The sequence below is a fragment of the Anguilla rostrata genome, chromosome 14, assembly GCF_018555375.3.
Source record: "Anguilla rostrata isolate EN2019 chromosome 14, ASM1855537v3, whole genome shotgun sequence".
Lineage (NCBI taxonomy): Eukaryota > Metazoa > Chordata > Actinopteri > Anguilliformes > Anguillidae > Anguilla > Anguilla rostrata.
The window spans coordinates 26,351,487-26,377,460 of record NC_057946.1 but is presented as its reverse complement, the minus strand read 5'-3'; the positions used below and the strand labels follow the sequence as shown (position 1 = coordinate 26,377,460).

Below are 25,974 nucleotides of genomic sequence, written 5' to 3'. Positions count from 1 at the left end.
ATAAGACACTATAAGACACTATACTACCCTTGCTTCCAAAAAGTTACTGGGAAGTGTCTGGCCGCCAGCAGAACCACGTCATGGTCCAACAGCCGAATATCATCAGAACAATGTCAAACGCAAAAGCTGACCACCACTGCAACAAAACGCAGGTGGATTTATGATGCCGGTGAGGAATTTCTTGACTATTCTGAACAAACTGAGGTGAGCTTTGTAACAGAAGCAATGCTTCTATGTATAAGAGAGTTCACTCATTACACGACTGCATACATTCATTTTAGTGTGTAATAATTTGTTCCATCCAAACAGGGTTCGAGTTATAATCTGATCTTTGTGGGGGTCTCTAAAATAAATAACGTTAGGTGTAACGTGGCGAGGATCCATGATGAAAACTGACACATAAAGTAGTTCAAACTCCATCGAGCTTTATTGAGAAACATTCAATACGGAAATCAGACATTCGCTCACTTCGATTCACAATGGCGAACGGGGGAGAAGCCCCTCAAACTCCTCTTTCGTCTCGCCCACGGTGGCACGCCACACAAACAACCAAAGACAACAAGACACAAATCATACAACATAGACACGTTTGTGCAAGACAATAATCACGCTATTTATAACATTTGCAGGGCCACAGTCCCGCACGAACCCGATAAAGTGTCCCGTGCACGGGGCATGCTGGGAGCTGCCGGCGGCATGGTAGTTAGTCTATACTACTACTTTCTATTATATATATGTTATAATGATAATGTTGGCTGATACATGTAGCGGCTTGTCCTTCCAAATGGGTTCGAACGTTTGCGGCTCGCGCGCTCTCAACAGGAACAATATTTCACTGCGCACCATGGTGGCTTGGTGGTGAAGCGCAGCCTTACTGTCATTCACGAGAGAATATGGTGCGTTTAGTTCTTTTGGAAAACATGTTTCTTTTAGCCTATTTGTCTCGTTAACGTAAATAACACTCACCACGTTGAAAAATGCATTATTCGTGATTAAAATAACGGTTGTTGGTAATGTATTAGCGACCCCCAAAGATGTAGGATTTTACTGCTTTCATGGGAGCTCAGACCCCTCCTTATGGGAGCTCAGCTCCCACTGGCTCCCACATAACTCGAACCCTGCATCCAAACATGTTTTCCAGACAACTAACAGTGTGTTTCAAAAGAGAACATTTTTTGTAAAAAATACATTTTATTTATTTATTTATTTATTTATTTAATTTATTTATGTGTGCTAAATGCAAATTAGCATTGTTACAAGTAAAATAAAAAAAGAAACAGACCCAAGGTTTATAGTTAAGGTCCATTTCTGCTGCCTGTAAACAGTCAGGTTTTTTAATTTTGCTACCAAATATAAAGCTTACAATTATTCAACAATGTGATGGTATGTAAAAATAACGCAGCAAAAATGTGAACTCAAATAAAAGCAGGTTTCTGAAAGGTGGCGAAGAGGAGCTCAAACATCAAAAAGGACCTTAAAGGGGAAATACGCGCGGTGAAAGGAAATCGCTCGGGACACCGCGACGTCAGTGCGGTAATGTGAGAAAGCTCAGCAGCGGTATGCAGTAGCGACAATATCCATCGGATGGAAATACTGATCGCGCCAAAGCCGAAGGACTTGCTTTAACAGATCTGACAGCTGTTGTTTTTTTTTTTGCACGAGCGTTCTTAAGGGATGTAGAGCCTTGGATAAGTGGAACCATAATGCTGCCATAATGGGATTCTCCAGCAGGGCAGCTGTATAAATAGATAATATATCAAATTTCGGATTTACTTTTGGTCGGTTACGGGCGTCTCCTCAGCGCAAAATGGAGTGAGGTAATATAAGAGATAAGGGATATTGATTAGGATTTGCGATGGACTCACACCCTTGGCTAGGGTTTGGGTTCGAGTGAAAGGCTTTGATAGGATTCGGTTAGGCAGAGCTTACCTCAGAGGCAGTGACCAAAATGCTGGTGTTCCACATGAGCTTGGGGACGGGGGCCCCGCTGGCCCTGCATGTCACTGTGACATCACTTCCTGCCATCTGTGTGATGTTAGAGGGGCTGATCGTCACTGTTGGAGGAACTGTGAGTAAAAAAAAAAAAAAAAAAAACAGAGCCCGAATGAAGGCAGCTGAGAACCAGTTTCCCTCTCGGCCTCTGCTGACAGTACACTGTGTGGCAGCCCCAAGGATCTACTGTACAGCACAAAGCACAAGATGGCTGAATTAGGCGTGTGCTCACTCGACCCGTTTCTCTGTCTCTTCATTGGACAAAGAAATGCAGAGCTGTCAATCTATGAGTTCTAGCATTTTTCACAAATACTGGAAAATATGTGAAATCACAGCCTCCTTTGGTCTCATAATAATTAACTCAATTAATTAACTAATCACACCGAGAACAATTTGAAGGAAACGTCATTTTGAGACAATGCTTGCTAGCTAGCCAGCCGGATAGGTCAGAAAGCTATATAATGTCAGCAATGAAAATCAAAGCATGAAAAGATTAACTAGTTTTTTAATATTACAGCATGAGCTAATGCCCATCAGGATTTGATGTACTTTAAAGCTTTCAAGAGAACTTCTCTAAAGGCATTACATTTTAATTAGCTACCTATCCAAATGTTAGCTATCAAAATTGCTTCACCTGTGCTTACATGTTCTAATCAATATGCAATGTTCAAATAAGCTTTTTAAGTTACAAAACAAAAAATAAACATGACATTCCCCCAAACAAAATGTACAGCATTCATATATTTCTAGTTGACAAACACTGACAGTAATTACATTAATTAGCGTTTTTTATAATGCATTTATTTGATATTTGCATGATCTTTACTGTTCTACCATGAAAGAAAGTGGCAATCGTGCATTGTGGGTAATCTCAACAGAGGACTAAACCTGCCAAACGCTACGCGTATTCGAATAAATGAAGATGGCCTTGCCGCTCTGTCACCCATTTTCTATTTATATAGGTGTCATCTACTCACATGACCACCTACATTTTTTTTTTTTTTGGCTCCATCAAAGGAATGCAACTGGGGACTTGTGAGACTGTGGATCCTATCTCCATTAGCTGAAATTAGAAGGGAACCACCCTACTGGAGGCAGCCGTGGTGTATCTGTGCCACTTAGGGGATTCCCTTCAAACTGAGAATGAGGAGGAGGGAAGGAGCATTAGTGCATGGAACGACTTGCCAGGGCTTGTGGAGGAATCAGATTCTCAAATCCTTCAGCTGGAGCGAGCGAGAGAGTCAAGTCTGCACTCTAAGCCAATGGGAAGAGCTCATTCTCAGCGGAAGTGTTCCGCTTCCAGTAAAAACTTTGGCCACCGAGCGCCGGTTGCGGATAAAAAGGGGCTGGACCTTACCGCAGTCAGGAGGGGTCGATTGGGAGAGGAGCTTGGTCCCGCCCTCCTCCTCCACGCAGCGCAGGTCCTGGTTGTCAGACTCCGGCCCCTGCCACTGCCTGATCCACATGTTCTCACATGAACACCGCAAAAGGTTCCCCGTCAGGATCCTGAACACGGACGCAGAGCGTGAGCACTCCAACGCATACAAACATGCACATACATGCACACATACATACACACACACACACTCGCATGCATATACACTGAGAGCGCTGCCAGGTGAATCCAGCTCAAAGCTATGGTCCCTCCTGGATTTCGCAAATCCACTTCGGTGTAGTAGTCTCATTCTCCTTCGGACTGTGGGAGGAAACCGGAGTACGCGGAGGAAAACCCCACGGGAACACGAGGGGGGGGGGGGGGGACACACAAACTCCACGCAGAGAACCAGATCCTTTCAGGGACTCGGCCGGGGACTCGAACCCAGAACCTCCAACAACGCTAGTAGCTGTGCCACCACGCAGCCCAAATGATGACAGGAAGCAGACAGGCTGAAGAAGGATTTCTAAGCCTGGAGGCTGCAGACAGAGATTGAGCGTGTGTGCCAATCAGAGGGCGTGAGGACAAGCCGTAAGACTGAAGTGCCTCTAAATGGGGTACAGTCATAGGTGTCAGAGGCACCAGTTTGAGCGTGTACAGATTCTGCAGTGCAGGTGGGCCTTTCACTTTCAACAGTTCCACAGTGCGCACCGAGAACGGTCCACCACCCAAAGGATCCAGCCAACAGTAAGCCAGCTGTTAAAACAACCATCTCCTACCCTTCATCTACTCTCACGGAAGAGGAATTAACCAGTCAAATTCATAAGGGATCACCTCTTTCACCTAGATCCACAAGGTCGGTGTATCTCATGGAAAGCGCAGGTGTCCATAATGTTTTGGGGACTCGGCGTACACATGCATCCACACATGCACGTACATGCACATACAAACACAAATACTGTGCGTGTACATGCCCTGTGCTACTTTGGAAGTCGCTCTGGAATAAGAGCAAATTGTACATTGTACGTACACACAAACACATGTGCACGTCCCCAAGCCTGAACATAGGTACAGAAGAATACAGTACAATACACAGCATATCTGCATACATATTCACACACGTATCGAGACGCACATCTGCGGATGAATGCATGCTAACATACATGCTAGAAAAGGAATCAGAACTTACAAATGTGATAAATTTAAATTGTGAAAGGTTCTCCAAGACAGGGCTGGCAATTGGTTGTCTTTTAGATTTCTGCAGATAAAAAAATCATTTTAATGACATGCTACAGTTCTTAAGACGAAGGCGAAATCAGTTTTAATCACACAATTTTCAATTTTAGATGTTCTGCAGGTAAAAATAACTGAGTTCTACTAACCCTGTTCTTCACAAGTTAAAAACTCTCAAATCTAACAGCAAAACTACAGACCTGGGCCTCTTTGGCTTAAGCTTGTACGGATAAAATGATATCTTGCATGGCCATATTTCATAGTATTGTAATACATTTTTTCATATTCATTCTGAAATGATTATGTTCATGCCACATAGATTATGTTGACACAAGAAACGAAACCAACTGGATTACGCTACTGCAACTACTATGACAACTGCTAGTGCTACTATGAACGACACTAAAAATAATAATAATAATAATAGTAATAATAACTTACAGATAGTGGAGTTTGGGGTTATTGACAAAGGCATTCGGAGCTATAGATGCCAGCTGAGTGTCTGTGACAGTTCTGTGAGTGGACAGAAAGTCATATTTAGATGAAACACGTTTCACACTATGACATTATCATTGCTATGTTAAACACCCAGCAACCTCACCTGCGAATGGCCTCTGTTATCACATTTGTGCAAAATCTTAATCAATTTGTGCAATTTGTACTTACAGGTTCCTGAGATTCGAGTAGAACTTCAGTTCGTTGTCGGTGATGGTATAGAATCTGTCTTGATTCGCAATATATCTGTCAAAAATGAAAAAAAGACGTTTTAATTTCAAAAACAGGTCTGCTTATATTACGTGTCATGCTCATTCAGAAAAGGCCATTGACAGTTATCGTTTAAAAAGTGTACAGCTGGCAATGTAAACTCAAAGTTCTCACAGCTCTCTGAATGAATATTTGGAAATGATGGAACAATTTGGACACAATAGGTCTTTCCTTAAATGGGATGCATCCTCTTCCCAAATTCAGAATGTAACTGCATATGATGAAACAGTTCACATACAGCTGAATATAACTGCTTATGAGTCCTGTGCAAAGTAGCCTTTAGCTCGCTAGACAAAAAAAAACCAAATGATTTTCCAAATCTAACAACGTAATTGCAGACCGGTGCTTTTTCCTCTACAGTAACGGGCTCCAGTAGGGACCATTAGGAGCACAGTGAAACATGGCCGGGTGAACTCCGAACACATTCACCAGTTTGGCTTCGCTGCTGGGTTCACCTTCAGATCATTCGCCTCCGTGACCGGCTCAGAGCAACACACCCCTTTCGTTTTGGAATTCAGCGAAGCAACCGGAAGCAACCGAACGCAATCTCTTAGTCTTTGACAGAAAACGTGGAATGCGCTCTTTGCGCTTTTAGAAAGAATGAAAGGGAGACAGCGGATGGAATGGACAGTCTATCGTTGGGAAGCTAGCGTTGTTTGCGACCTGTGCGTCTTATCGTGTTGGGCTTGCTAGGATTCCGTGGCTTGTTCTCCAGGCAGAAGGCCTCCAGCCTTGCTAGGATTCCGTGGCTTGTTCTCCAGGCAGAAGGCCTCCAGCCTTGACAGAATACGCCGCTGAGAAGGTGTGGATTTTATTTGGCAGGAAGCGGAAGTGTCCCTGAGCAAGACACCCAACCCCTAATTGCTCCCAACCAGCTGATTGGTACCTAGCATGGCAGCCTTTCACCGTTGGTGTGTGTGTGTGTGTGTGTGTGTGTGAATGAATGAATGAATGGGTGAATGAGAGGCATCAATTTTAAAGCGCTTTGGATAAAAGCGCTATATAAATGCAGTCCATTTACAACACAGGGAGCCGCAAATGTATACTCTGACTTGACCTCAGGGTCAGTCGTCACTTTGACTTTTGTACATCCTTGTTGATTTAACTTAAGTGGTTCCAGAGTTTAATAGTTGTGTGTTGGCAACACAGCATCAGAAATCACTGGAATGGCCATCGACCTTAAACCCTGATGTGCAATGTCATACATTTTGTTGTATTAAATGTCTGAAATTGGTTTAAAACCCCGTTGAAAGACATTTATATTAAAAATCCTGCTTTTTTTAATCGATACCTGTCCCCCACACAAAACATGGCAGTGAAACATATGCCGCACCCCCATTATCCTCAACTTTTCGGGGCACCAGCCAACCATTCGCACCTCCCTCCCCCCCAAACTTCCACTCACTGCCCCACACCTGCTCCTCCCCCACTCCCACTCTGACTCTGAGTCGTTCTCACAGTGAAATTCCAAATGAATCCCTGACCCCCCCCCCCCCACGTCCAGCCCACTTAAAACATCTTCTTCTGTCCAGTAATGGTCTGTATACTTTTCTCCTTAACCTGAGGCTTCATCATGCTAAACAACAGCTTTATAAGAGCACAAGAACACCCCCACAGACGTGTTCACATCACCACCCAACAAACAGATCTGTCTGTTAGGTTAAGGTCATTTTTTCACTGAAGACTTAGCTTTGAGGTACCAGTCAAACCAGCAACCACTATATACCGTTCCTCATGCACATAGTCTCAACCTGCCCCTAAACATACACAACAGAGGGCTAAAGCCACTCAGCGAGAAGCTAACCTTGCTAAATCAAAGACAATTTAACTGGCAGCAGAATCTTTCATGTCAGATGCTCTTTTGACTGTAGTTCAGTTTGGGGAACAGGATGTCAGTTTGGGGAACAGGATGGCCAGTGTGTACGTAACAGTGCGAGAGCGGTTGGTTTTTAGAGAAAAGGAAGGGATTTGCGCAAAATAATTCAACCTTTCCCGTGGAAAATAAACAGCATTCATTGAAGCTTACCCTATGCCTGAGCTGGTGCCCAGAATCGGTTGTCTTGGAAACTGAATGACATACTTGCATAAGTGCCAATTAGATATTGTTCGGTGTTCACGTCAGGGTCCAATTGAAGACAGAAATATAGGGGGGACACGTTGTAAATTCAAGAAAAAAAATCTTCCATTACATGTAACATACCTAATATTAATTAACACTACAGTTTATTTACAACATAAATGTAGCAGCGGTTACTTCTCTAACACCCCTTTGTCCTTAGTGAAGCCTGTATAGAATAATTTTACTCTTGTTAGTCCTCTAATTTCAGTCTAATCTGCATTTGATTTATGTTATTGGAACAGGGAATATGGGTTTTTTTTTTCAAATCATCAAATATTTCTATTGTACCCTGCATCTTCCAGGTAAGCCATAACCTCTCACCCACACACACACACACACACAGCTGACACACACTACTCCCACACACAAACATGAACACGCATACACATGCACACACACACACAGCTCCCAAACACAAATATGAATGCACGCACGCACGCACGCACGCACGCACACACACACACACACCGTTTATCAGTTCTGCTTAACCATTTTTACATCTCTCTGCACGTTCCAGATTCATTCTATGGTGCAGAACACCTATAATGGTCTGCAAAATGGCATACTAGTTCTAAAAAAGGTGTGCGTTATACTGTACGTGGCCTGTTGATGGAAGAAAAAGAAATGCAGCCCCCTATGCACAGAATTACATACGAATTTCTCAGACGTCTTGAAATTGTTAAAAGCTGATATCTGCCCACTTTCCTCAGGAGGGTGCCTCTGTCAGGGTTCATGCCAAATGCTTTTTAAACAGAGCTGTAAAAATCGAGCCTTTGCTCTCTTACCACTCAATGACTGATCACTGAGTAATTCCCTATCAGACAGTGCTTACAACAGAGCTACTCCTCTGCTTTTACACCAAGATCATCTTATTCCATTACATTGCTCATCTTATTCAATATTTACGATGTCGAACTATTATTTTGCTAAGCAAGCTAATTATTGCTATATGTCGTATTGTTCACAGCAATAATGTATAATTAGACTGGCGGATATATTTGAATTGTCTTGAAATTCCATTTTATCTGTTAAGAATGCTGTCAAACGGACGACGACTTGTACAATCCATAGGTTTATCACAGAATATTTTATTTTTTATTTATTTCATTTTGTTTATGCATGGTACGGATGTATTTGGGGATCGTTCTTTTAAAAAACACAGTTAGATCATAGGCTACTCACATCTCTTCGATGTTTTCGAAATCGGACTGCAGGACAGGGAAAGCCGAAAGCCCTGCGACCCGATCAGTGCACGAGATCCTGGAGACGCTGCAAGTGCAAGATGTTGGACACGCGGCGCCGATCCTCCAAAACCCCCAAAGAAACCAACAGAAACCCCAACGGGCAATCCCCCGCCTGTGCCTGGAGGACATAATTCCTCGATTTCCAGTTTGCGTTAAACCGAAAATTGTATTTTTTTTCCCTTTTCCTTAGCAAATCCTGCTGGCGCTTCGGTCGGGAGGGCAACCGAACGGAAATGTGATGAGCCGTTTGGTGTGGGAAGATGTGCTGGAATGATGAAATCAAGACAGTCGGAATAAAATTACATAGCGAGACAATGAGCGGCGTGCCAAGGATTCTGTCCTGTTAATGTCGCAGACGAAATGCAGGGACACGCTACTGCCCAACTGCAGGAGAAAACTGAGACGGAGGGGTCTGTGAGCGCGTGCTGCTGTAGTCAGAGCTGAGCGCGTGTGCGAGGAGGCAGGGTACCACCAAGCGCCTAGTGATCAAAACAGCACGCATCTTTATCAAACATCAGGTTAATCTCAATTATACGATAATATCTTGAGATGTTCTCGAATAAAGATTAATTCCATGTACTTATCCACTCAACGATGCAACTAATTAGATATTTTTAGAAGGACAATGCTTATCTGATTCACCACAGCTGATTAAAAAGACGAACGGGAATATGAGGATGAACCGACAGAGTAGGCTACGTATTGACTGAAGACACCAAATGCAATAATACCCTGTGACTAAAAATAGGCCGTGCACATTACTCTGTAGAATTTATTTTTTGTGTTTCATCTATATATCCTAATATACCAATAACCTGACTGTCTAGATGCCAGAAGTGATCTGTATACGCATTCAATGACTACGGCCTTCTCTGCCCCATTACCGGAGTGTGACGTGCGGTTGACGCACGAGAGGAGCTGAATAAAAAAAATCACAAACAAAACAAACTATGTCGGTACATTTTCTTTAAATGTCGTTCAAGATAAAAGACTGTTATCAACTATATTTTACATGTAAACAATTGCTTGTATATCCAGTTTGTTTTTGAATCAACACATCCACTTGTAAGCATTTCCATTTTAATCTCTTTTTTAAGAAGTAACACAAATTATTAATCAAAGATGGAAGTTTATAACAGTTACATTAAAGAGCATTTAGGGCTGTAAAGCTTTGTTATTTTCACTGAACCACATTTAGTTTAAACAAAACATAAAAGAACTAGACTAATTTTAAAGGCACTTTGTTTTGGAGGGATGCGGTCTCTCCCTGTCAATCTCAATCGTCGTAGCCTACTATAGCATTGTAATATTCCCAAATCCATCAGACAGCATAATATGAAACAATCCTACTGACTAGTTTAATTTTTTTTAAAAACAGTTCACCAGAAAGAGACAGAAAACATTTAGGTATGTCTGACACTTTTCAGGTCATAACTGGGTGGCATAGTGCTAAGGAGTAAATATACCAGTCCAAAATGCTTATAAAATATTTCAAGATGCTACTTTTAACAATATTTGAAATGGAAATCACTGATATGTAACATACTGTACCTAACAGAGTGTGACGCTTCTGGTGTCCATGAAAATAAAAGCGTTAACACCATAACAATGAAGACTTATACCTCGTTTATAGAACTACCAAAAGACCAAAAGCTCACAGTCAAACTGAAATGCCACCAGCATTAACTTGGAAGTTCACATTGCATTGACACCAATACAAAACCGTTTTCTTTTTTTTAGATACGGCGCCTATATGTTTCCTTTTTCATATTATCAGCAATTAGCAACCAGTAATCACTCTTGGCATTGCTGTTGATGGCTACCTGTCCTCTCTAATTATTGGAGTTTGACTATGTTTTCTACCACTAAGGTGACATCAAATATCTTATTCCTTGCTTATGTCCCTTGTCTTGGTCAGTATCTGTCAAGAGCATATGATCTGGGAAATAAATAAATAAGTTTTGTTAACTGAATGAGTGTTTTGTATGCATGGGGAGTATAAAAATCCTATGGTTTAGCTCCCTTCAGTCTAGTTTATTTATGGTTGATATCAAAAGTTTACAGTTTACCAACTCATCAAAAAGTGATTTTGTTTCAACTGAATGTCAACATTGATTTGATGAACAGAGAAATGTGTGTTATTTAAAAATATAGAATTGTTAAAGGAATGTGTGGCAACAAATATCTAATCCCTAATTGAAGAAAACTGGAAACCAGCTGTGGATTATAATGAATATGATATGTATTGTAAGATTTTCCTTCATTGAAAATGAATAGAATCTGCAATTATGCATAGGAATGAGTCCAGAAAGAAAAATTATTAATATTTAATAGAATAAATGTATAAAAAAATAAAACAGATTTTGTTTCTTGTCTATCCAATGGCTGCAGCATAAATTGGATACAGTTTACATGGAAAGTGACAACAGAGCTTTTTAGAGGGGTGTGGCTTGAGAAGGGAGAGAAAAACAGCAGAATTTTTAAAGACGCACATAATGAAAAACAAATGCAGACTATCTGATTATTTAAATCATTTTTGACAGAAATGTTTTGTTGTCCTTGGAGAGTCTGTGTCTGAAAAGCAAGTTACTTACAGAATAGTGTCCCACAGCACATCTGCTTCTGAACGTACAAATGCAAAAATTTAGTTCTCAGGTCAACTAATGGTGGGCTATTCTGTGTCCGATAGGTACAGTTAAAAAGAGAGAGAACAAACTACTTTTAGTTTCTGTGCACCCTCACCAAAATTTCACAGGAGCGCAATTTCTCCATAAGGAGAAATGTACCTCTTCACTAAAGCAAGGTCTTATAATACTGCTTCCCCAACCACAGAAAGACATGTTACTGAGGAACAACATCATCCAATGACGCTCCTTAACAATGATTATAAGGTACTTGCAGCTACATTTGCTAAATGTTTGGAAAAATGGATTGGGCATAATTGTTCATGGGTCATAATATAATTTCAGGAATGGTCATCATACTGTATTTGAAATAATATAAAAAATATCATTACTATCAAATAACTTATTTGATTTCTGGTTGTTACTTGATGATAATCTACTGATTTTGTTTTATATATTTCCATAAGTCCTTTAAAACAGTGAGTCATAAATTAATTATCGACATCTAGATGTTTTTCAATTTTGCCAGTTTCTTGATTGATCTGGTTGAGATTTTGCATAATGGGAATAATAGTTCTGTTAAACTCAATGAACAGTTGCCTGCCTCATTCCCCCCTTTTGAATGCTAGCTCATGTTGTACTTATTACCTAAATGTTACTATTTGGACAAGGACTAATTTTACTCCTTTACATAACCTAACTGTTAAGATCATCTCTGTTCTGTAATGCATACTGACTCTACATTAAAACATGTTCTGTATGGTTGTCACATGTACACAGATTTTTAATGCTGCAGGCAAATTGCTCTTTGGAGACAATAAAGATCTACAGAACTAAACTGAGTGAAACAGATTCTCTTTAAAGGAGTTGAGTTCAATGGTAGGCTAATGGAAATACTTCAGCAGACAATACTATCTAATTTTTAAGAAACAGACCTTAAGCTCGCCAGCTCTTTCTGTAATAGCAAAAACGAATCCTAATGTGTAAAAATAAAATAATAGAATGGGAAAAGTTTTTTTAAAATAGAAATATAATGGCAGTTCGTCATATTCCAGTGAAAGGCACCATATCATATGTATTGACGTTCAAAAATAAGGCTGTATGACGATTGTCTACAATTCCTTTCCGGTAATGGTACTAAAAATACATTCAGTAAATGGCTAGACTTAGTCTCTTGAATAGAGCGTTTTAAATCAGTGTTTTTCATAATACGACTATATTATTGAATACATGTGAAAAAAATCTGGTTTATACTCCCACAAGATGGCGACAGCATTTCACGTAATGCAATGACTGCATTTTATCTAGTGTGCATATTTCTATGCCCGTAAAATACAGAGCGCTTACGGAAGCGCTACGGTGAATTACTTTGATTGGCAGGACTTGTACCCTATAATTGTACTCATGGGTCCAGTTTGCACCAATCACAAAGCTAGGCTGTGCTAACGTTAACTCAGCCAAGTTTCACAAACGCTGATCCTGGATCAGTGTATCCAGGGTTTACGCAAAACGTCTAGTCTAGGGGTAGAGTACTGAATGAAATGATCCTGGGTCGGCTGTTGGGGACACCACGTACCAGGACGAAAGTTGAACGGCATCAAGGTTGATTGTACTATTTGTCGAAGACGGAATCTGCAAAGGGTGAACGGAGTCTCGAAGCAGGTCTGTAAGAACAAGAACATAAGCAAGCTACCTAAATTGGCATATTCGACATGAGATTGAATATGTATAATTTACGTGTTGCAGTAGGGAGTAAACAGCATGGATTAAAGTTACTCGCGCGCTGCTTAAACGTTGATTTAACATGGTCCCGTCTGAGGCTTCGTAGCTAGCAAACGTTAGCCAAATCAATGGCTCATGGTGGTTGTGATGGGTTTTCGTCTCGGCTGTAGCCTATGTTAATTAATATTATATCTAATCGATGTTCCTAGCAACAGCAATCGCTTCAGGTATAAAATTCAGTGCACCCCAGCTAAATGACTGTGTCTGTGGTTATTTAATATTCGTCAATTTAACGCTAGTCTCACTCAAAATGAAGCTAACGCTAGTTTGCTGTTCCTGCTAGCTAACGATTGGCCTTCTGGTTAAGTGGGTCTTACAAGACCTTCGTTAACCCTAATTTTGGGGAATGTCTCAAAATTATGCCAGATCGGATATCTATATCGGTAACGTTAGCTAACGAGTTGGCAAATTAGTAGATTTGGTATGCAATTCCGAGACCGACTAGCCAGACAGGTATCGATAAATGCGCACAGTTTTGGGGCGTCAGTTAGGCCTAAGGGCTAGCTGGCTAAGCAGCTAGCAGCTCATTCATGTGCAATCATTGTCTGTGTAATGTCTTTCTAATTCCTAACGACCAGAAAATGACTGCCCATTTTAAAAGTGCACGTTAGTGCATCCCAGTTATTTTGGTAGAGCACCGTTGTATTTTTGTGAAATGTAACCACGATTTCAGTCTGGGATTATACAGTTAAGTGTCTGACTAAATAGCCGTCTAACATATAGTTAGCTATCTACGTAGTTGCGTACCTGCCATGGGTGATTAGTATCCCGCTAGCTAATGTTACTGCAACAATAACAAGTGAGGCCAACGTCCATGCTTGTTGATCTGTATTTCGGGGTCCATGTTCGTACATTAACCCCCCGTAACTTGTCACACAACTCGACGGGCTGGCCGCTAAACATGCGAGCAACCTGCAATATCGTCGGCAACTGTCCTCCCCGTCTTTCACCACTGCAGTTTTATTCAGAGCACACCTGTCCAAGTGTTAGAGCTCGCGTTAGCTATGTGGGAATGGGATTACTATGAACAAGGGCTTTTTAATAGTCTAACTACTTGTAATTATACTTTAACGTTAAATTAAATCCAACTGTAGTTCCTGTGTTTGTGCTAGTGTGAACCAAATAGATCAGTGCTCACTTACTTTTCAACATATTTCAATATTAATCATGAAAATAAAGTAGAATTATGGCTAAGATAGCTAACTATAACATAACGTTAAAAAGATTAGGATACCTCATAGCATTTTCTGTACTAATACCCGTCGAACCTTTTATTAATTGGGAGGTGATAACCTGGCAGACCAGCTATATTACTTGCAATACTAACATTACTAGTGCAGAATTTAATTGAGTTAAACTTAATAATGTTGCATTTAGTTGTTAAATATCATTTAATGCCGCATTTATAACAAGGGTTAGCTAACTAGCTTGGTACATTTAACGCGCATATGAACATCCGTCCTACAACATGACCCTCATTTGAAAAGGCTACATTTTGCCTATGCTGTGGTGTCATACTCGTTAAATGTTGAAGCTAAAACATTTCTTAAAAACCTTATGGTCGTTCCCCCCCAGGCGTTTGACGGAGAGAAGTGGCCAGCTTCATTTCACTGCTCTTACAGGACGATGGAGACTGAACTCGAACAACAGGAAGAGGAGACTACTTTCAGCAACACTGATACCAACGGTAACGCGCTCTCTACATGTCACAGTTGCACACCTAACCGGGGCTTTATTTTTTGCCGGTTGGTAACATTCAGCTACTAAAATATGGTTTATAGCACCGACTCGCTCTCTCGCTAGACTTAGTATTTTTATACGAGCTGCCTTTGTTCCTTCTTTATTTGCGGTCAGGTATATGACCTTGTGCACTACCTCCGTCCTAAACTGAAGAACGGAAGGGTGCACATTGTCTTTGCTCCGGCTCTTGGACTCGGTTGTTGCTGCTGCTTTTGTCTGATGCTTGAATGGGAATGGAGGCAGAACAAGAGGGTTTTCGGTCACTATGGCAATAACATAAGCACACTTTGGGACTGCTGCAGGATACAAAGCATACCAATTATATCCAGTGCGGTAGTTTGCATATTTTCAGTGGGCAGTGGGTACAGAATTCAAGCCTTATAAACTGCGTTTTCAGGGGAATCATCTTGAGAGGACCGGAGAGAATGTTTTTGATCGTAATTTGAAACGCTGAGCATTGTGTTCCAAGTGTTACAGTTTAAGATGGTATGATGTAAATCTTAACATGTTAGATTATGCATGATGAGAGATTGGGCTGCCTGCACTAAAATGGCTGTTGGGTTTGTAGAGGGCCTCGTTTTTTGGGATATTTGTTACATTTTTGTTACTCGTTGCCACAGTCCTAATGGGTCTTCTCCCTCATGTACACAAGAACAGGAGGATTGATTTTTAAAACTGGCTCACAATTTTCCTTCATTTTGGATGGATGCAATTAGCAGTAATATTCCCTTGCCGAGTACTGGGCTTTGCAATTCGCATAACAGTTTCTGCGAGTGGATTCTGTTGCATGCTCTGCTTATATATTTACTTCCGTACCCCACACCGTGTACTACGTCTGATTGGTTCAAGGAATCCAATCAAGATTTACCTGGTCCTATTATCTCTCGGGCTTGTCCAGCCATCCTATAGGCTGACTGATTAGATCACAAGGGCTGTCCCATTTGAAGAGGTGGCTTGGTTTCAGATGAGCTACAGAGCTACAGGCTTCAGGCGAACGGTAACACTGGAGGTTCTCCTTGCAGGGAAACGTCCAGCTGAGGACACAGAGGAGGAGCAGGCCTTTAAGAGGTCCCGCAACACAGACGAGATGGTGGAGCTCAGGATCCTACTGCAGAGCAAAGTGAGACCTCTCGCACGCTCGCACACACTTATGCTCTCCTGCACGTGCACCCTCGCACGCACACACGTGCGCACTCTCACACACGCTCGCACACTCACACGTATGTTTGCACTTGCACGCGCGCACTCACGCATGCTCGCACAAACTTGTGTACGCACACTCACACATGCAGGTGCTTGCTTGTGTGCATGAACACGCACACACACACACACACACACACACACACACAGATGCGTACACACCGATTCGCGCGCACGTACATTCACTCCCTCTCTCCGACTGGCAGTGCACACGGAGGCTCGAGCACACACGCACACACACTCACACACACACACACACACACACACGCACACACACACAGACACACGCACACACACTCACACACACACACACACACACCGGAAGCCCGTCCGCCGACTGTAATTGTGCAGCCGATGCTCCGCTCGCCTGAAAGCGTGACGGAGCGCTCGCCGGAACGTCGGAGCGGAAGTCGCGCTCCGGAACTGTGCGAGCGCGGGATCGCGGCGCGCGCGGTTTGCGGCTCCGGCGCCGAACGGGCGGTAAATTTGCGGCTCCCCTTTCTCTCCGCAGAACGCAGGAGCCGTGATCGGAAAGGGGGGGAAAAACATCAAAGCTCTCCGCACCGACGTGAGTACTCTGGCTGGGGGGGGCGAGCGCCCTGGGGGGGGTACCGGAAAGGTCACTACGTTAAAAAATAAAATTAAATGAGAGTACCTGCAATTTACTCCCTTCAGATAAACCCTTTCCAGGTTTTTAAATGTTTAAAAAAGGAGAAAAACAAACGTATTGTCCAGGCAGCGATCAGTGACATAGACAAACACACATTCCTGTATGAGAGTGCAAATGTTTTGCATGCTTGTGTATTCTCAGTTGTCAATCACAGTTCTGTAGCTGCGGACAATCGGTAGTCCAGTGTTTTTTTCCCCCCCGATTTCCCGAGAGCTGTATCTGTCTTCACAGACGTGGGGCATGGTTAGCTTAAGCTCCCCCACTTCCCTTAACCACAACATTACACTACAGGCATTTAGCAGACGCTCTTATCCAGAGCAACTTACACAACTTTTACATAGCATTTACTTTGTATCCAGTTATACAGCTGGGTATATACTGAAGCAATGCAGGTTAAGTACCTTGCTCAAGTGTCCTACCGGGGAATCAAACCTGCAACCTTTAGGTCACAAGACCAGTTCCTTACCCATTATACTACACTGCCGCCCACTACGTCAGTCGTATCTACGACTACCCAAAGTCGTGTCAGCCTGTCGTACTCACACAGCGAATTCAGGGAGGAGTGCAGCGTGTATTAAAATGTATTCCTCTTCCCCCCTCCTCCCCACCCCCCCCCCCACTCCCCCTCTCCCTCTCCCCCTTTATCTTTTTATTTTTGGCCCCTCCTCCCTTGGCCACGTTCTGGATCTGCCACGCCCCTCCTGCGTTGCCCACCTTGACGCACCAACCATCCGCCCCCGAACGCCCAACCCGACACCCCCGGTTGGCCACGCCCATAAACGTGCCCCTCCCCAAACCATGGGCGCCTTACTTGACATCTCGCGATCGAATGCCCTTGCCCAATGCCAACCTCCACCGACCCGACCCCTGCAGTACAGTGCCAGTGTATCAGTCCCAGACAGCAGTGGCCCAGAGCGGTATGTCCCATCGGTTTACTCCCACACTGCCTGATTTAGAACAGAAACCAATGTCTGTGATAAACCTGCCTTTTGTTTCATTTCAGCATTCTTAATATAGTGTCCCCGTTTTTTCAGAACGCTCTCCTGTTCCATTTGACTTATTATTATTATTTCATTTGTTTGTTTTCAGTTATTTCATTTAATTTTTTTGTCTTATTCCCCCCCCCCCCCTTCCCCACCCCCCATTTAAATTTAATTTTCCTCTCACCGAAGTGTCGAGTCAGTTTTGCCCGCACGGAGAAAAAGTTGCCAGCTCTGCTTCTTTTTGAATGGAAGGAGCACAGCTTTTGAAGTGTTGCATTTTTATTTTATTGTTTTTTTTTTAAAACCATGAAATGTTGAAAACGTTCTTTCTCCCTCTGTCCTTGTGGCCCCTCCCCCCTCGCTCCCCAACCCCTCTGCGCGCCCCTCCCCCCTCCAGCCACTCCACCTGCCCCCCCCCACCCCCATCCCCACCCCAACATCACCTGTCCATAACGTGAGGAGAATCTCGCTGGCTCTCTGCCCCCTCTCACTCATCACAGTCTCTCTCTCTCTCTCTCTGCTGCCTCTGTGTGGTCTCTCCTGTGTGGTCTCTCTCCGGGCCCTCCGGCGGGTCCCTGCCCTCCCCCCTCCCCTCCTCATACCCCCCCTTCCCCCGCTGTACAGTGCTCACCTCTGGCATCCTCTCCCGCCCCCCCGATTGGTCACTCTCTGCTGTGAGACGCCCCCCCCCATTCCCCCCCCCCGCCAGCGTCTCCACGGCAGGGGAAGGGGAGGGGTGGGGGGGCCGGAGCTTCTCCCAAATTGCTGGTGGCGGGACGGCGGAGGCCGCGCGGCCTGCTCTCTCGCCCGTCCGCGCGGGCGCGCGCGTTTCCAGAGAGGTGGCGGCGGCGGCGGCGGTGCATGGGCGTGTCTCATTCTCTGGTCCCCGTTTCTCAATCCGACGCCTGTCGCGCTCCTCGTCTCGTGCTTTCGTTTTGTTTTTCGTTTGTTTCGTTTGTTTAAAAAAAAAAAAAAAAAAAAATTGTGTTCGAGCGAGGCTCGGTGCCGTGGGTTCTGAACGCCCTCTCGTTTCTCTTCCCTGTTTCCTCCGCGAATCGCCTCCGCCGTTTTTCCTCCCCCCTCCACAAAGCATTCTGAGCGTGTCGGCGGACATCGAGACCATCGGAGACATCCTCCTGAAGATCATCCCCACTCTGGAGGAGGTAAGTGTGTGCGTGTATGCGTGTGTATGCTAGTGTGTGTGCGCCTGTGTGTGTGCGTGCCCGTGTGTGTGTGTGAGTATGTACGTGCATTATTCTGGTATACATGTAGGTGACACTTTAACAGTACTTTGCTTTAATGTGTCAGCCCTGTGTGTCTGTGTTGCAGTACCAGCAGTGCTATAGCAGGGCTGTGTGTCTGTGTTGCAGTACCAGCAGTGCTATAACAGGGCTGTGTGTCTGTTGCTGTGTGTCTGTGTTGCAGTGCCAGCAGTGCTGTAACAGGGCTGTGTGTCTGTTGCTGTGTGTCTGTGTTGCAGTACCAGCAGTGCTGTAACAGGGCTGTGTGTCTGTGTTGCAGTGCCAGCAGTGCTATAGCAGGGCTGTGTGTCTGTGTTGCAGTACCAGCAGTGCTGTAACAGGGCTGTGTGTCTGTTGCTGTGTGTCTGTGTTGCAGTACCAGCAGTGCTGTAACAGGGCTGTGTGTCTGTGTTGCAGTGCCAGCAGTGCTATAACAGGGCTGTGTGTCTGTGTTGCAGTGCCAGCAGTGCTATAACAGGGCTGTGTGTCTGTTGCTGTGTGTCTGTGTTGCAGTGCCAGCAGTGCTGTAACAGGGCTGTGTGTCTGTGCTGCAGTACCAGCAGTGCTGTAACAGGGCTGTGTGTCTGTGTTGCAGTGCCAGCAGTGCTATAACAGGGCTGTGTGTCTGTGTTGCAGTACCAGCAGTGCTGTAACAGGGCTGTGTGTCTGTGTTGCAGTACCAGCAGTGCTGTAACAGGGCTGTGTGTCTGTGTTGCAGTACCAGCAGTGCTGTAACAGGGCTGTGTGTCTGTGTTGCAGTGCCAGCAGTGCTATAACAGGGCTGTGTGTCTGTGTTGCAGTACCAGCAGTGCTGTAACAGGGCTGTGTGTCTGTGTTGCAGTACCAGCAGTGCTGTAACAGGGCTGTGTGTCTGTTGCTGTGTGTCTGTGTTGCAGTGCCAGCAGTGCTGTAACAGGGCTGTGTGTCTGTGCTGCAGTACCAGCAGTGCTGTAACAGGGCTGTGTGTCTGTGTTGCAGTGCCAGCAGTGCTATAACAGGGCTGTGTGTCTGTGTTGCAGTACCAGCAGTGCTGTAACAGGGCTGTGTGTCTGTGTTGCAGTACCAGCAGTGCTGTAACAGGGCTGTGTGTCTGTGTTGCAGTACCAGCAGTGCTGTAACAGGGCTGTGTGTCTGTGTTGCAGTGCCAGCAGTGCTATAACAGGGCTGTGTGTCTGTGTTGCAGTACCAGCAGTGCTGTAACAGGGCTGTGTGTCTGTGTTGCAGTACCAGCAGTGCTGTAACAGGGCTGTGTGTCTGTGTTGCAGTACCAGCAGTGCTGTAACAGGGCTGTGTGTCTGTTGCTGTGTGTCTGTGTTGCAGTACCAGCACTACAGCGGCATTGACTTTGACTGCGAGCTGCGGCTGCTCATACACCAGAGCCTGGCCGGGAGCATCATCGGGGTCAAAGGAGCCAAAATCAAGGAGCTGAGAGAGGTGAGTGGGGGGTGGGGGGGGGTGAGGGGGAAGTGCATTATAATACGGGGGGAGGGGGGGCTGGAAGAAGAGGTGCGTTTTCAAGTGGTTGATGAGTAGTTGGAGGTGTTGCTTTCTCAGCATTGAGTGGAATAAGAGAAAATGAGAAATGTCTTTTAGAGAAATGAAGAGGGATCAAACAACAGTTATTAATACTGCTGGTATACTTGTCTCTAGAGTATCTACACTGGATTAGGGGTCCCCAACAACAAGGCCTGCTGATTTTTTTTTCCACTTAAAATGGATAGCCCATTCAGACCCGAGAAGCCGAGTGAATTGAGTGATCTGTGATCGGCTGCTTTAATTGATTGCAGTTCGGGGCATTGGGGCTTCAGTGTTCACCCCACTTTGCACTTCAACCCAGATTGCACCCCGTGAATTATAACTAGGGCTGGGTTATATTCCATTGAATAGTTTTGTAAAAATGTCATAGAAATTTTTTTTGAGGGCAGTAACGATCATGCTGCCATGTGATTTATTGTCTGTTTCTCAGTATTTTTTTCCTTTACTTGTACCTGATGTGTGGGTAAACGTAGAGCTTCAGAGGCCACACGAAATGCTCTGACGCTTTACGGAGGTGATGGGGTGCTTTCCTGTCCTCTTGCAGAACACCCAGACCACCATCAAACTGTTCCAGGAGTGCTGTCCCCAGTCCACGGACCGGGTGGTCCTGGTGGGGGGGAAGCCGGAGAGGGTGGTGGAGTGCATCAAGGTCATCCTGGAGCTGATCTCCGAGGTCAGACATTCTGGAAGTTACTACTTATCGCCACGACACTGTCTTTTGCCGATGTCACTGTTAATTAACATATTAAACCACGCCCACATTAAACCACACCCATTGGGTAGGAGTCCGTTGCCCTGGTGAATTATGACGGTGGGTTGGTCAATCCTTGTCCATTGGGTTACCGTCTTCAAGGTTTTTGACGCGACCTCTCCCCCACCCTCGCAGGCCCCCATTAAAGGCCGCGCCCAGCCCTACGACCCCAACTTCTACGACGAGACGTACGACTACGGCGGCTTCACCATGATGTACGAGGAGCGCGGGCGGCGGCCCATGGGCTTCCCCATGCGCGGGCGCGGCGGGTTCGAGCGCATGCCCCCCGGCCGGGGCGGGCGCCCCATGCCCCCCTCCCGCCGGGACTACGACGACATGAGCCCCCGCCGCGGCCCCCCTCCGCCGCCGCCGCCGCCCGGCAGGGGGGGCCGGGGGGGCAGCCGGACTCGCAATCTGCCCCTGCCCCCGCCCCCGCCCCCCAGAGGAGGGTAAGAGAAGCTTTGCGGTCTCCGCTCTGACCCGCGTTCCCTCAGTCCACAGCGCTCGCTGCAGGGGTGCACAATAAGGGCCAATCCGTTTCAGGATTTTGCGCAGACATTTGCCGACATGTATTTAATTAGCCCAATCGTTTCTTGATCTGATACGTGCCTGTAAGCACCAGCTACAGCCGCAGGCCGCAAGTGTATCCTGGAGATTTTCACTGTGCTCAAGTACAGGAGTGAAGCAGCGTAGTTTGTAGAGCTGTCAGAAAAAACGATATCTATGGTAATCGGTTGGAACAAAAACCAGCACGCAGATCGGCCCTCCAGGACTGGAGTGGTGCACCCCTGGCTTTACTGCCTGTTGATAACATTACCAACACGCCGGACTGCTCCGGTCATGCAGTTTATATCACAAAGTAATATCGCAGGGTTAGCGCTGGTTAGATTTTTAAACGGTGCCCACAGTTAGGAATTGGGATTGAGAACGTCACATGGTCTCGTCCGACATTACGTCGTAGGAGCGAGATGACGTTCTCGGCGAACGTTCGACGCGTTTCGTTTGCACGGTCGCCGAATTCTCTCCGGTCGGGATTCTCCCGGTTTCCGACCAGAGGAGGCCAAATGCGAACGCGCGGCTGTTTTTTTTTTTTCTGTACAAAATGGCGGCCGGAGGCGCGGCGGCGTTCGAGCGGTGCGAGAGCGCGCTCCCCGCGCCGCGGTTTTAAAGAGCGCTGGCGCTAACGCGCGTGCGCTTCCTGTGTTCCAGGGGCGAGAGGAGAGGCAGGCCGGGAGACCGCTACGACAGCATGGTGAGTAACCGCTCCTCCCCGCTCCTCTCCGCTCCGCACAGCCCAGCACGGCCCAGCACGGCCCGCCGCCCCCTTCGCACGCCGCCCCGGCTCGCCGTTGCTAGGCAGCCGGCTCTCGATTTGTCGTCGCCGTCGTCGTGGATACGGAGGAGCGTTCGGAGCGTAATCGCGCTCCGCAGGCGCCCGCTCCCCGCCGCTGCCTTCACCAAACGCCGCTCACATATGTGTGTTCCAAACATCCCACATTCCTGCTGGATTTGTGTGTGTTGAGAGCTCTGCACTGACATGTTCTTCTCTCTCCCCTTCCCTCTCTCTCTCTCTCTCCCTCCGTCTCTCATCCTTCCTGTGTGTTCCTCTCTCTCCCACTCTCTCCCCGCTCTTCTTCCCTCTGTCTCCCTCCCTCCCCCTCCCTCCCTCCTTTTCTGTACTCTCTTGCTCTCTCTCTCTGTTCTCTCACCCTCTCTGTTCTCTCTCATCCCCTCTCTGTCTCTTCCCCTCCCTCCCACTGTTCTCTCTCTCCCTCTCTCCTTCTCTCTCTCCCCCCTCTCTCTCTCTCCCTCTCCTTCTCTCCCTCCCCCTCCCCCTCCCCCTCTCTCTCTCTCTCTCCCTCTCAGAGTGGCGGTGGATATGGTAAGTGTCCTTCAGCACAGTCCGCACACACAGATTAACTCCCATAATGCCGGCACCATACATCCCCCCCCCCCCCCAAGAGACACTCAGACTGTACTCCTTGAAGATTTGTGACTGTGTGTATGTTCCAGATTCTGTTCTGACATGATTTCCTGCCCCCCCCTTCTTTTTGTTCTCCTGCTCTTTCAAAGACAACAACTCGTCCTGGGAGCCCTTCCAGTCCGGTGAGTTGAGCGTGTATCAGATATCACGTTTAGCGGTGTTAAGGTTCGAGGTGCGGTTCGGCGCGGTCTCTGTCTGAACGGGGGCACGTTGCCGGGCGCATCCTGAGAGCTCGAACCCATGGCTAACGGCCCTCGCCTTGCCCCCCCCCCCCACAGGAGGCCGGGGGTCCTACGGAGACATGGGCGGCCCAGTCATCACCACGCAAGTCACCATCCCCAAAGACGTGAGTGCCCCGCCCAACCCGCCCCGACCCCGGGCCCGCACCGTAGCCGCCGGCAGGCCGCTAACCGCTCTATAACCCCCCCACAGCTGGCGGGCTCCATCATCGGGAAGGGAGGCCAGCGGATAAAGCAGATCCGCCACGAGTCGGGGGCGTCCATCAAGATCGACGAGCCGCTGGAGGGGTCGGAAGACCGCATCATCACCATCACCGGCACGCAGGACCAGATCCAGAACGCCCAGTACCTATTGCAGAACAGGCAAGTGCTGGACGCGCTGCGCGAGCGATTGTACCGGTCCCTCCCTTCACGCCTGCACCCCCCCTCCTCTCCCTCCTCCCAGCTCCTGCCTGCTGTGCCTCTGTCTCAGTTTCTCTTTCTCCTCTGCTCAGCGTTTCCTCTCTGTGAAATGGCTGTATGGTAAGGCTTGGGGGGGGTGGAATTCCAATCGGTGTTGAAAGTGAATTGAAATGAATTGAGAGGGGGGAAAGGCCCAACAGGAAGTGGGGTGTGCCGGCCTGCTTCTGTGTGGAAGACTAGTGATTTTGTTGTTTTCAGTTGGATGAATTGACAACAAATTCCAGTCTGCCCCACGGCACAGGCCTCTCTGCATCTGCAGCATTTCACAATACTAACCCCCTGTACCCCAGTAACTAATCCCCTGTACCCCAATAACCAACCCCTGTACCCCAATAACCAATCCCTTATACCCCAATAACTAACCAACTGTATCCCAGTAACTAACCCCCTGTTCCCCAATAACTAAACCCCTGTATCCCAATAACTAACCCACTGTACCCCTATAACTAACCCCTGTACACCAATAACTAACCCACTGTACCCCAATAACTAACCCCTATACCCCTATAACTAACCCCTGTACACCAATAACTAACCCACTGTACACCAATTACTAACCCCCTGTACCTCAATAACTAACCACCTGTACCCCAAAAACTAACCCCCTATACACCAATAACTAACCCCCAGTACTCCCAATACCTAACCCCTCATACTCCAGTACCAACCCCATACCCTAGTAACAACCCTGTACCCCAATAACTAACCCCCATAACCCAATACTAACCCCATATACCCAAATAACTGTCCCTTTTCTGTCACCTTTCTTCTCCCTATAGTTCCCCTTCTCTCTCGCTCGCTCGCTCTCTCTCTAACTCTCTGACTGACTCTTGTGAATTCTCTCCCATTTTATTCATTTCCTTATTTGTTTTTGTTTTTTTTCTCACTGTTTTATATTTCAGCGTGAAGCAGTACTCCGGTCGGTTCTTCTAACGGAGAGGAGTGAGAGTGAAGGAAAACAGCCCTGCTTCTGTCATAAAGAGAACATTCCTCTGCTTTAGGTAGACGCAGCCCCCCCCCACCCCACCCCCACCCTGCTTCTCCATACGCCGTGCGCCATTTTAACTCTCTCACACCTTCAGCTAAATGTGTGGAACTTCACTAAAGCAGTGGAACGACTGCGTTCGATTTCTTTTCTCCACTTGGTTTTGTTTGGTTTGTACCGTTTCTGTAATTAGGATAAACTTGTGTGGTTGTGTGCGTGGGTTTGTATGCGTGCGTGGTTGCGTGCGTGTGTGGTGCGTGTGTGTGTTCACTATATGGGCAAAGATGTGGCCACAGCTATTTGGTGCGACATGCAGAATATAATTGGTCCTGTAACATTTTATTTTTAAATGTACATTTAGGAAAATGTACTTCTGCTATTTTAGTTAAAAGGCTAGGGGCTGTATAAATGTAAATATACAGTAATTGTTTCTAAATGTTTTATAACATTTTATTTTCCATAAGATTGTCTTTTTTTCTTTTCTCCTGTGGGTAATGTTTTACTGTATTAATTGGACCAAAAAGAGGGGAGGGGCTTTGGTGACGATTGCTGCTCACTGTTTTTTCGATACAGCATGTTCGGTCTGCGACTATCATTCAGATTTAATTTCTGCCATTTTGGCGAAGCCCATTAGTCTTGCTGAAGCTTGTTTTCTATTTGTGTACGTGAGCATTTTTTAATATTTCGGACAGGGCCTGCGTATTGGTCCCACGGGGAGCTGAGGTGCCTGGTCTTTGTCATGTTTGTAATTCCATCTCTTCCTCTGCCTTTCTGCTGTAGAGTTTGAGTAATAAAGACTGTGCCACCTTTTAAACCATGTGCCTTTTTTATTTTATTTATTCATTTATTTGTTTGTTTGTTTTGAGGACACAGTTTAATTTCAGAGTATTTAGCAGGTGAGTCAGCACGGATCACAACTCCAAAGAGAAGAACCTAAACATGAACAGCTGTTACATGGCAAAACCATTGACGTTCTCAAGAACCTTGGTTGCAATTTAAATCAGTTAATTTAGGCCACTAAGAAGTGCGCACAAAGATGAGAATAAATT

The 25,974-nt window shown here is 45.9% G+C and overlaps 2 protein-coding genes across 2 annotated transcripts in view; one reads left to right on the top strand and one right to left on the bottom strand.

Annotated features, from left to right (window-relative positions):
* LOC135239563 (BDNF/NT-3 growth factors receptor-like) overlaps positions 1–9,553 on the bottom strand; it is a 28,772-nt gene extending 19,219 nt beyond the window's left edge. Inside the window, exons 1-6 of the mRNA XM_064308301.1 lie at positions 8,667–9,553; positions 5,267–5,341; positions 5,042–5,113; positions 4,557–4,625; positions 3,350–3,498; positions 1,930–2,066 (exon numbers count right to left, since the gene is read on the bottom strand). Coding sequence (XP_064164371.1) covers positions 1,930–2,066; positions 3,350–3,498; positions 4,557–4,625; positions 5,042–5,113; positions 5,267–5,341; positions 8,667–8,857 — 693 coding nt within the window. The 5' untranslated portion in view covers positions 8,858–9,553. The remainder of the gene's footprint in view (positions 1–1,929; positions 2,067–3,349; positions 3,499–4,556; positions 4,626–5,041; positions 5,114–5,266; positions 5,342–8,666) is intronic.
* A 3,289-nt stretch (positions 9,554–12,842) lies between these two features.
* On the top strand, positions 12,843–25,739 carry LOC135239102 (heterogeneous nuclear ribonucleoprotein K-like). Its single transcript, XM_064307537.1, has 15 exons — positions 12,843–13,014; positions 14,710–14,821; positions 15,897–15,994; positions 16,586–16,642; positions 17,618–17,661; positions 18,818–18,890; positions 20,289–20,402; positions 21,049–21,177; positions 21,391–21,704; positions 22,465–22,507; positions 23,122–23,137; positions 23,329–23,361; positions 23,518–23,585; positions 23,672–23,841; positions 24,843–25,739. The coding sequence occupies exons 2-15, from the start codon at positions 14,761–14,763 to the stop codon at positions 24,871–24,873; spliced, it is 1,251 nt and encodes a 416-aa protein (XP_064163607.1). The 5' UTR covers positions 12,843–13,014; positions 14,710–14,760; the 3' UTR covers positions 24,874–25,739.
* The last annotated feature ends 235 nt before the right edge of the window (positions 25,740–25,974 follow it).